The 12,244-nt window shown below is 45.7% G+C and overlaps 1 protein-coding gene across 1 annotated transcript; it reads left to right on the forward strand.

Annotated features, from left to right (window-relative positions):
- The first annotated feature begins 5,192 nt into the window (after window positions 1-5,192).
- Window positions 5,193-11,575, forward strand: LOC142581881 (homeobox protein ceh-19-like). The gene is made up of 3 exons (XM_075691325.1): window positions 5,193-5,312; window positions 9,266-9,360; window positions 11,152-11,575. Exons 1-3 carry the CDS (start codon window positions 5,193-5,195, stop codon window positions 11,387-11,389), a joined length of 453 nt encoding a protein of 150 aa, XP_075547440.1. The 3' UTR covers window positions 11,390-11,575.
- Window positions 11,576-12,244: the final 669 nt, after the last annotated feature.

Raw genomic sequence — 12,244 nt, forward strand, 5'->3', positions numbered from 1 at the left:
CTTGTTTGCCCAGCATATTGCACTTCAGAGCACTAACCTCCGTTTTCAGAAATGCGCCTTGACTTTACTCATTTGATTGCTTGACTTCATCCAGATGCCGCCTGGCGCGAGCGTGCCCAAGACGCTTACCGCGTTTCTTCAGGCACGCTCAAGCCAGCCAGAAGTCAAACATGAGCTTCAAGGTGGGGCACATTTCTGAATACGGGGGTAAGACTACAGCGGTAAGAACTTGACCTTCGAAGATCTGCCTTCGGGGGGCTCTCTTTCCCAGAACATTCTTCGCACCGGTAAGCTCTCTTATTCAGGGTTGTCTCCTAAAGCGTTAGCTACAAAAAAATTGAGGCCCTGCGAATGTTGATGGCCAACGAAGCTATTGAAAACCACCTTTACAAGTGCTGAGATGGGTATGCAATGCTTTACTGCTCGATCGCTCCTCCGGCGCATTATTCAGCCACAGGAGAACGTGGACGTGCAGATTTCCCCTGAGCTGTAATCGCACGCCATTACGATTAGCGGTAGCACGCCGCCACTGGTTGTATTGCCTTTTCGTTTCCCTTTGCCGCTCGTCGTATTAACGCTGTTCCTTGGGAGCCCTAACTATGCGTTGCCTACCCATAGCGCTGCTGGAACAGCAATGAAATCAGTGGCTAGGAAGGTTCTTTTTTATATGAAAGGCTAGTGACGTCCCTATCCACGTCGCAAGCTGCCGTCGCCGCGGCATCTTGCGCAACTATCTTTGCCACGAAACGTATGCGGGGGGCGCTACGTGCTTCGCAATGTTAGCAGGAGCGTTGTGCTCTATGTTGTATGCGTGATACCAAAGAGTATATGCATATTTAGCTTCAATCGCTGAAGGATTCTTTTTTTTTTCCGCGATGATGACGCCGCGATAAATACCGACCAACTAAAGGCTAACAGCTTCGCTGTAAAAGGGACGCTAAAGAGGATTATTGAGTTGCGTTTCGTAATTTATGCATCTGCAATAGTGAAGCGCGACCACCATTACTGCGAGAGAAGGCTGGGTAAAACCAGAAGACGCAGAAAAGAGAGACAGGTGGCAGCGCCGCTTCTAAGTTCCTGCACCAGCTAGCCGTGACGTCATTGATTTTGACGTCCGCGCAAGTCTACAGTTATTTGTTCATTGGTAAAGAGTGGCTGCTAAATTATTCAAAGACGCTACATAGCAGATTTCGATAACTTTTTTTTTTTCTGAGCCAGACTGACACAAACACGAGAAAAATACATTGATAACCATGGCGTACATTGAACGACGGCGCTAAAATTTCGGTAGGGAGTTCGAACAACGAAAGTCTAGAAAATTTTGGGTTTTCGCGCGTGCCAAAGCTACTATTAGGGGCGAGGACTAACGGAATCTCCACCTGTCGGAAGCGCCTCACTTGTGTAGTATGAAGGATAACGCGGCGCGCTCCTCATAGGTTTGGCTGTCGACGCCCAATAAAAACACCACGCGAAAGCCGTCCTGGACATTTCTGTAACACAGAATATTTTACAGATGCCATATATCTATTTGCCGAACACGAACAATGACATATTTCTTTAAATGTGCTCCTTACCGTTTCCTCTTCATTCCAGTGAAATTGCCAACATCTAGCATTAACAAGTTCACAGATCAAACCGTCATGTCATTAGCCGGACAGCGCGCGCGGTGGAGCGTTTCAGAGCGCTCTTTCTTCTACTCACCGAACATCGCAGCCCCGACGCCGTAGCAGAAATCCTCCTCGCGAAAGTGTTTGCTGCTCACCCGAGTTGTAGGCAATGGCCGTTTGCCGGTTCTAAGTTTCGCGATCCAAGCTTCACGCAGCTTCTTATCCTGTGAGCACGTGTGAAGGCTGACACCGGGCTCCGTTGCGTACGTCTGGCACTGCGGTATACCGAGCAGTAGCCTACTACGTCGGACTCCTTCAAAGGCAGCTACTACCTATTATAGTGCTTTCAAGTGTTGTCAAGCAGACACCCGAAGCGGGAAAACCTCCTCGCCAAATCGGAACCGCAGCGCAGATGGGAGTTTAAGCTTTCGTTTTCAGCTCGCTTCGGCGCTTCCGAAGCAGCCGTGATCCCTCATACCACGTCACGTCGACGGCAGCGCCAGTTTTTCAAGTGGTGGAGCTCGCCCCCGATATGATTATGAGGCTCGCCATAGTGGGGGCTCCGGATTAATTTTGACCAGCTGGGATTCTTTAGCGTGCAACGAATACTCAGCGTATACCCGAGTGTTCTTCCATTCCGCGCCCATCGGAATGCGGCCCACCAGTGTCGAATGCGCGACCTCGAGCTCAGCAGTGCAAGGCAACAGCCAATGGGCTGCTGCTGTGGCGGCTGACAATCAAAGCCTGACTTTCGTTCCCTTCAGTCAATGCTTTCCCGCCAAATGAACAAAAATATAGATTCTTTAGCTTACAGCGTTGCTTTCAGTCGGTAGCACTGCCAAGACACGGCGTGAAAAGAAATGGCATTCAGTTTCGAAAGTATAGGCAAAATTGTCAGCAGGTAGTGAAGTTTGGAGAGCTCAAAAATTATTCGTACAGAAATAAATTGAAGTTACCTGGTTTTAAAAGAAGGGAGTACGAAGTGGACTGCTTCAGTCAACTGCTTCCGAGATGGTGATTACATGCGACTTCACCGTGTTACAGTTTATCACTTGTGTGGCGCGCTTACTTCCTGCATTATTTACTTTTCGTGCGCAGACAATCTACTTTTTCAAACAAGTCCTTACACTTCCGAGGTCCACTGCTTCCAAGATGGCGATTACCTCGGAAGGCCTTGACAGCGAGAGATGTGATAGTTATCACGTGCATGCTCCTATAATGAGCCTCGCATAAGGAAACCTTGGTGCTGAACTTCTCCCGAAACAAGAACCGTCGCAGTGCAGCTTTATTTGTACATTACGCCCGCTAACAGATATAATTTTTCAGACTCTATACAGATTTCAAATAAAAAAGCTACGAGCTTAGCGCTCGTGGCATTTTTTTTTTTCAGAGCAGATGTATTACGCGAGGCGGACATACTTTGCCGCTCTTAACGTAAGCTTGAGAAAGCCAATTAAGAAAAAAATTCTTATTATCTTTATTAGAATCCCTGGGGCAGCTGCTTACAGGCAACTTTGGAGTTAGTCACATTTTAAGGCACCTCCACAGAAACAGTTTGTGTGTACGTGCGTGTGTGTGTTTAGGTTCTTATTTTATTTTTTTATCATTCTCTCTCTCACCTATTGCATCCTCTTTTCCCTCCCCCAGTACAGGGTAGCCAACCGGAGATAATCTCTGGTTAACCTCCCTGTCTTTCCTTTGCCTTTCCCTCTCGCTCTCTCTTTTGAACGAAGTACGATTAAACGGGCGTCTGTTTGCTGTTATTATTAGTAAGAGGTTAAAAAGCGAAAGAGAGGGGCAGGATGAGAAAGAAAGACAGACGATCACAAACAAACCGCGTGCACTATGAGGGGTGGGCGGTGGCCTTCTTAAAGTCAATCGTGAAGCCTACTTTGTTCAAGATTATTAGTTGTCGAATTCGTGTGTCTTTTCTTACGTCCTTCATTTAACGCGATAGCGTTAACGGTTCCGTGTCGCAATAAATCAGGTGTTGGCGTCGGACATCGTTTCGCGATAAATGAGTCCGAACCACGTACAACCATGCACGTAGGCCCTCGGCGTGGCGCAGAGGCGTTACTGAATTAATTGAATTCCTCAAGGTAAAATGCGATAGAAAAATCGTAAAGTACGACCTAAACACAACCTACAGACATGATAGCGTCAGATCGTAATTTGAATATACCAGAAAACATAGTTCTGTTACGCTGAACCTCTAAAACAAACTCCTCTTCCAGCGTTTCTACCATTCATAGAGCGGCGTGGCCCGCTCGGTTCCTTGCAACACCTCCATCCAGATGGCGCTCGCCTCCGCGCAACCACAAGAAAGCTGCGGTTGCCGGGAAGCGTGACAAGCGGTCAGAGATCTTTGCATGCCATCGCGTTCCACTCTTAAAGACGAAGCTTAAGCGTCCTCCAATTTTTTTTTTTCGGGCTGCTACATCTAAAAAAAAAAAAGCTGTCACCAGAAAAGATTGTTCAATAGTGCTCTTTTAAAGCGCAACAACGAAGAACTCTGGGCTGTGCTAAAGCGAGGAAGGGGGGCCGTGCTTTCTCCCCAGCGTCCAGGCGCGAGACACGGTGACGCATGGAGCGGTCGGAGCCGAGCCAGTGGTCCCCGGCCAGGCGTCCCGAGTCACCCACAGCGTCCGCGCTGCTCCTGTCAGCGGCCGGCAAGGCGGCCCTCCAGCACTCGAGCAGCGGAGGTCCAGGCTGCCGCGGCGGAAGCGCGAGCGGCCGAAGCGGCAGCTTCTCCATCGACAGCCTGCTGGCCGAGGACGCGTCGCGCCGGATGCCGCTAGACCTGAGGCCTTCGCCTGGCGGTGCGCTGGCCGGTCGCGTCGCTCCCGCCACCACCGCCGCCGCACCGCACCAAGCGATGTCCGTGGGCGGGGCCCCGTGCCTGCGGCCGCTGGCGCTGCACCACCCGGCGCTGAGGCATGCGGTGCCGGCGTCCAGCTACGAGCAGCAGGCAGCCGTTGCGGCGGCAGCGGCGCAGCAGTACGGCATGACGGCGACGGCGACGACGCCCGCGGCGTGGCTAGCAGCGGGCAGGCCGCTCTTCTTCACGCTAGCAGGTACGCTTGGCGAGGCACGGGGGAGGAGAGCGGGAGCGTAGAGTTTCCTAAAGGCTAGCTGCTGAGGGGATAGAGTCTACTGAGGGGCTCGCGCTAGAGTCTAAAGCACGGCGGTTTAGCCAGCGTGGGAGTGATCGGTAGTGTGCATGTATTTGCCTGAAATTGACCCTTTTGCCTGCAAGTGACCTTGTGGCTTTGAAAATTGATCATCATATAAATATTGTATTGTGCATGCAACACTTTGCAATAGTTCTTCTTTTCTTCCTTTCGTGGGCTTAGAAAGATAAGATTTCTTGAAAAACTTAAACAAAACTAATTAATCGTAATAGATCGTCCGAAGCCACAGACATAAAGAAATTTATGCCATTGTTGGCGTGGTAAATGGACGATCGCAGAGCCAGAGTTTTCTCTTTTACCCTCAGGGCAGAGAAAGAGAGAGAGAGGAGGAAAGGCAGAGATGCTGACTAGACTTTTGTCCTGCTGTCTGTCCCTTCTCTTGCGAGGTGCAGAGATGTACGGGATCGGGGCCCCAAAACCTTCTGGGCGAAGGCCCAGGAAACCTGGCGTCGAACGGAAGCCTCGACAGGCCTACAGCGCCAAGCAACTCGAAAGGCTTGAGGCGGAGTTCAAGGTGAGCGATGAAAGGGCGAGGCTGTTTTCTTTTTTTGTCCTTCATTAAGAGAAACGACCTAAACCACACTTATAAGGCACAACTTCTGCACTCTGGTATGAACGCGACAATACTTGGCGGTAGCTAAAAAGCATCCCTTCGTTATAATCACGGCGCGTCTTAGCGACAAACTGTCCTCATGCGCCTTTCAGCGAGCGATACTGGAGCACTTATGGTAACGCTGTCATTTTTTTTTTTAAATGATACACTACAAAAAAGGTGGTCTGTGTCACGCGATCTACATTTCGAAAAAGTATTTACGGGAACTTATTTGTACTTCCCTTTCAGAAGGTTTATTTCTTACTTTAAAAAATAAATATTTGATTGAGTTTATTTAAACGTGGGTCAAGACGGCACTGCCGTTGTAAGTTGTGGCAGCCAATCTTACATTAAGTGCGATATTAAAATTATTACTTTCAGGCTCACATAAAATACTGATCCTGTCTTCACGCGTCCATTAAATCGACGGCTCCTGAAACTATGCACTGTAGAAAGCGAGACTGTCGTTTTTGATCATATATAACAAAACAGATAAGCCGAAAAGGCAGCAATATGTCGAAACCAAGATGCAATATTTAATAATAATAATAATAATAATAATAATCTTTATTTCACTCATGAAGTGAGGGAGTGCGGGAAAAAAAGCTGACAAGTCAGCTTGACTAGTTCCCAGCTCCCCGGAGAACAAAATAGAAGAAACAGAAACACTTTTTCGCATGGCAACATAAAAATCACAAACAAATAAATACTAATGCAGCAATAACTTGTCGATAACATTGACAATAAGGTACTATAGAAATAAAAAGTTTGTTAACTGCGTGATAGACCAATGTTAAACAAAAACGTACAAACATAAAAACTGCAAGTAAAAAGCGCTACATAATGAAGGAAAAAACAAAAAATAAAACGGCACACATTGGTGTAGTATGAAACAGTACATTGCAATGCGTGTAGCGTACATGCGCAGAGATGAAAGAACCACATGAAATTCTGTCATGGGAAAGGAGCTTTGTCACAGAAGAACAATTTCAGTTTCTGGTTCGATGCTGTTTCGGGAGTGAAACCGTTTTTATGGCAGAAATTTAGCAAATGCGGTAGGGTTCTGTTTACCATTTGTTGTCCGTATCCGGTTCTGCACGTTTTGATTAGCCATGGCTGTGTATTTCGATTCTCATAAGGTGTGGTCCTTTTAGAAAGCGATGCCAACCGTAGTAGGGAATAGCTGTTATTTTTTACTTCAAGCTTATAACGTGAACACAGGCAATGCGGATATAGCTCGTCTATTTTCATTACACAGTACTTCAAGAACAGAGGGTGGGAAGGGTGACTCATGGGGACGTTTTCAATATTTCGTAACATTTTTTTCTGTAATATCATGATTCTTTGCAAATTACCTTTTGTTGTGTTCCCCCAAACTAATTGGCAATATTTCATATGTGAGTGGAATAACGCATTGTACAGCAGAAGCTTAACCTTTGACGGTAGAATGTATCTGTTGGCGTATGTCAATCCAACGATGCGAGACAGTTTTGACACAACGTGGTCGATATGAGTGTCCCAGGTCATATTTTCGCTGAAATACACTCCAAGTATTTTAAATGCGCTTACTAGTTCTACTTTTGAGTTTCGCAGCTTAATGTCTGAGGTAATGTTAATTTTCTTGTTTTTCGCACGGTATATGACAGCCTTCGTTTTACTAACGTTTATTTTCAATTTGTTAAGTTGCGCCCATGTGTCTAATTTCACAAGCGTTCTGTTTGCTCTCAGAATCAACTCATCCGTACTTTCTGCAGAGAATAACAGTGTCACATCATCAGCATATATAACAAATTTCACCATAGGATCGACGTTAACAATGTCATTCAAATATAAGTTAAACAAAAATGGGCCCAGAATACTCCCTTGAGGTACGCCGGCAGAAATTGGTAATATATTAGAAGAGCAGCCATTTAAATACACGTACTGCTTGCGCTCACTAAGGTAGGACGTCAGTAGTGACAGAACCGTCCCCCGGAATCCGTACATATCAAGTTTCTTTAGCAGGATAGAGTGATTTAAATAATCGAAAGCTTTCGTGAAATCTACGTATATTCCAAGGGCTACTTCTTTATCTTCAAGCGATTGCAGGATAAATTCTTTTTGTTCTAACAGTGCCATTTCTGTTGATCGATATTTCCGGAAGCCATACTGCGCGCCATAAATGATATTGCATTGTTCGCTAAAATTTGTCATTCTAGTAAGAACTATTTTTTCAAAGCCTTTTGAGAAAACGGGTAATATAGATACTGGTCGAAAATTTGTAAAATCATTCTTACTACCTTTTTTGTGCAGTACGCTCACTTTGGCGAGTTGCATTTGCCCCGGAAATGTTCCTTGAGATAAGCAAAGGTTATATATGTGAGCTAAGCACTCTGCTATGTCTCCTATCACAAACTTCACCGGTTTTATCACAATTCCGTCTGCGTCACAACATTTGCTATTTTTTAGCCCCATGAAAACAGACATGACCTCTGATACTGATGTTGGTGTTAGGAACATTGACTTCTCGTTTCTTACATGAAGAGTATTTGAACCAACGAATTCACTAGTTATCTCTGTGAAGTATCTGTTGAATGCGTTTGCTAAATCAGTGCCTGTGAGTTCTTTATCTTGAGTATGAATTTTTGTTACTGGGTTTGGGCCTGTAGATCTGTTTAGAAGCTCATTTAATTTCCTCCATAATTCATCCGACTTATTCATCGAGCAGCAGAACTGGTTACAGAGATATTGATCACGTGCTCTGCGTATATCCGCCGTCAGTTTATTTCTGAACATTTTAAAAGCCTTAAGCCTATCCGGGTCTCGAGTTTTTTCAAACTTCTTGTATAGCCTATCCTTTTTGTAAATTTTCTTCAGCAATTCAGGTGTGATCCATGGCTTCCTTATGTTCCCTCGTTCCTGTGCATGTTTATAAGGGAAGCACTCGCTGTATATACACAAAAAAGCCGTTAAAAACAAAACATAAGCCTTTTCGGCACTTGTTTCCTCAAGAACATTTCTCCAGTCATGATTACGAACTTTCTCTTTGAAATTGTTCAGGTTTTTTGTCGACATATCTTGACATAACTTTGGTATCTTTTTTGAATTAGGAAATTTGCTTTTCGGAACGCACATAAAAACGCCGCGGTGGTCACTGATATCAGTATTTATTACGCCTGCTTTCAGAATAGGCATGTGCATATTGGTTATAAGTAGATCAAGTAGTGATTCAGTCTGCAATGTAACACGTGTAGGATCGCATATCACGTTTAAGAGGGCAAAAGAATTTAATAGATTTTGGAATTCTTTTTTTGTGGGGTTATCTGCAAGGAGGTTAATATTGAAATCACCTCCTAAAATGACATCGTATTTGTTTTCACTTATGAAAGACAAAAAAAGGTCAAGAAAATCGAAGAAGGATTTCAAATTTCCGCTTGGAGGGCGATATACGACCGCCACGACCTTATTTTCGATAACAAGGGACAGAATTTCATAATCAGAGTTTATGACAGAAAATTCAGGTAACACATCACACTGAAAGTGCTTTTTTACCATCAATAGTACGCCACCACCGCGACTATTCGTGCGATTTAAAACAAATGTATCATACAAAGGAAGCTTGAATATACTGCTATGTTCACCATACCAGGTTTCGGTCAACATGACCACATCAAAAGCAAAACCCAGTTGCGTAAAAAGCAACTCGAGATCAGCTGTTTTAGATACCGCAGACCGAGCATTTAAATGAAATACGCTGAAAGATTGCACTGTCTGAGATCTAGAAAGATCCAAAAAATCACGTGGCATTACACAGCAAGAAGCATTTACCGCCATGTGCAACAAAGCAACTAATTTAAGCAACTAATTATGTCTAGTGGACAATAACCTATGCGCAGGTAGACAAGTATCTCAGCGTTAGCAAGCGAATGGAGCTGTCGGCAACGCTGAATCTGACGGAAGTCCAAATCAAGACATGGTTCCAAAACAGAAGGTAAGCCAAGACTGTGTCTTTCACGTAAAAACAAGAAAGAATCACAGGCTCCAGTCGAGATTTTCCGCTTAGTCGTAAGAAACAAGCTTACTCTCTTACGGTCTTTAACTGTGCGTAGCGTTTTTGAGATACAATGTTTGCTCAACGTAAAGAAAAGAATAAGACGAATAACTTTTGTAAGAAACACTACATAGGAACACGGATCAGTCAGTTCTGGCAGTTTATTCTTTATAAACTTGATGAGCATTTCATTCGATGCAAAATGGTTCGATAGTGGCTGACAAAACCAAAGCCAAACGTTCCCTTTTTGAGGTGCGTGACCAAACAAGGTAGATGAAAATGTCGTTAAGACGTGACAGTTTTGAAGTTATATTCATTTATGCTAGTCATGTTTTCATAGAAGTGTAGAAAAATTGCGAATTTTTCGCGGACTCAATTAACAAAAATCATGGGCTACGCCCTTGACCGCACTCGAGCGTATTGTAGTTTTCGCTTATTCGTGAACGGTTAACAAAACCCATGCAGATGACGCGAAACCTGATGAGGTCACACGGAACTGGCACGGTAGTTACAAGGTGGCGACAACGAACATATCTCGCCATCAGAACTTTATTTTTACTTGACGTACACTTATTATACTAACTGCGAGATTAATACGATTGTGCCTTCCAGGGGTGAATAGACTAGTCGTGAGCAGCAGCCGCGTCGCTCCAATTCAAATCACTTAACACAGCGTTTGAATGCGTAATAAGTGAAAAGCAAGGAGTAGCTGAACGTGTAGTCGACCTAAAAATATGACATACAAAAGGGCGTTTACATGTTGTGTATATACCATTGGAGTAACATGTCGCCGACCCTATCCTAACCTATTTGATTGCACTTCCAAAACTCACTGCCCCGTTCGCGACCGTATTGTCGCTCCACCTGTGGCCTTTAAAAGCACAATGTCATTGATGGAGGCTCGCACATGTGAACAAATGTGGTCGCGCCCAGCCTGCGGTGCTGTAATGCGTCTATACGAGTTTCACAAAAATGTCAAACAAGAAATCAAGAAAACAAATATTTGCGCAGTAGTACAAAACGAAGTGTTCAGCTTTTTTTTTTTTTTTAGGCCCGACCTGTCGGCATGGGAACAAGGACCTACAGGAACATATATTCGCAGTAGGGCTAAGCCTATGTCCGCTGCAGGAAACAATTCGCGGAGGACTCAGTGCATTGCAATGCGAAGAAAAAATATCAATCCGGCTGGAACCGTAGGGAGCGTCCACCTTCGAGAAGCACTGAAATTCAACGCGGAGGAGAGTGTTAACTGGTCAACACTGAAAATGAGCGTGTGATAATTGCAGTATTGGCGGAAAATAAGTAAGGAATAAATGTGGACGGGATCGTCACAAGCACGGATAACTTTATAAGACAGAATATAGATAAACAGCACGTTAGATTACGATATGGTAACACGTATGTAGCTCACACATGTTACGTGACTGTTTCTCACCGCGATGCAGAGGGGTGCAATTAGCGATCAACATCATGATACAAGCTTAATATTTCTATTGATTATTACCCGAAAGCTGGCTTCTCCTCACAATATCTACATATGCAGAGAAGCCAGAACCTAAGAGCTTTGCACCTACGTGTAGACACTTCGGAAATCTCGCCGGGAATCAATCAATCAATCAATCAATCAATCAATCAATCAATCAATCAATCAATCAATCAATCAATCAATCAATCAATCAATCAATCAATCAATCAATCAGATCTCGCGCTGCTGCGTTTTATTCCGTACAGGACGAAGTGGAAGAAGCAGATGACAGCGCGCATGAAGCTGGCTCAGCGGCAAGGCTTGTGGGCTCCGCACTACCTGGCGGCAGCGCCCGGACACGCTTTTGGGTCCTTTCTGGGCGCACCCACAGGCTTCACATACGGCGCCCCGCCGGCCGCGCCCTGCGCCGCCAACCCGGTGACAGGAGAGCGAAGCCCGTCGCCGGATCCTTCTAGGGACGACAGCTCGACAGAGGACAAGTAGACCCCGCCCTGTGACAGTGCGCGACATGCTGACGCTCCAGACCGCCTAGCATACACTGGCAAGTCCCTTGACGGGGCGAGACCGAGACGCACTTGCTGTCCCAAGCACGAATCTACCAGTCACGACCTTGACGGCGAAACGTTGGCAAGGTGAAATGGGACAAACCTACGCCCTGGACCATCTTGAGGCCTGGCAACGTGCCCGAAAAAAGCATTGCGGCGATCGTGGACTGCTTTCGCGAACAATCCATCTTCGCAGTTCGGCTGCAGTGATTGCTCGAAAGGACGGGCAAGCAGCGAAGTTTTGCAGCAGCCGCGCGGCGTTGCGCAGTGCACGTGCGCGTGCTGCAGACAGTGCGCGCACGAATGCGGTTTTGCACCTTTCACTGAATGCGCGGCACTGTGTGCCAGGCTTGTGTGCCAGGTGACAGATGGACTGGGGATACCTTAATCTGCGTTGCGCTTTACAGAGGTTAAATGTGATACTAGCCTACAGCAGCGACTGAAATGGACCGCATGCAGGAACTTCTTACTTGTTTGTACGCGAAGAAAAGTGATACACACTTGAACTGTTTTATCTGTGGGCCACATTGCGAGAAAACGGCAGCTGTAGTTTGTTTTCGAAATAGAATATATGCGATTGGACGAAGGTAGAGTTACGCGTAGTGAGAGCCGTGATGGAAGCATGTCCGATGTGGCATTCAAAGTCGACTCCTGCTTAGCTCCGAGCACGTGCTCTTGCACGCATAGTCCAACACAGCACCTAGTCAGCAAGCTTACGCTGATTTAGCCCTCCTGCACTGCAGGATTAGGATGTATCTCTTCGGGCATGCTGCAATGAAAGAAAGTGATTAGC

This window comes from Dermacentor variabilis, chromosome 5, assembly GCF_050947875.1.
Source record: "Dermacentor variabilis isolate Ectoservices chromosome 5, ASM5094787v1, whole genome shotgun sequence".
NCBI lineage: Eukaryota > Metazoa > Arthropoda > Arachnida > Ixodida > Ixodidae > Dermacentor > Dermacentor variabilis.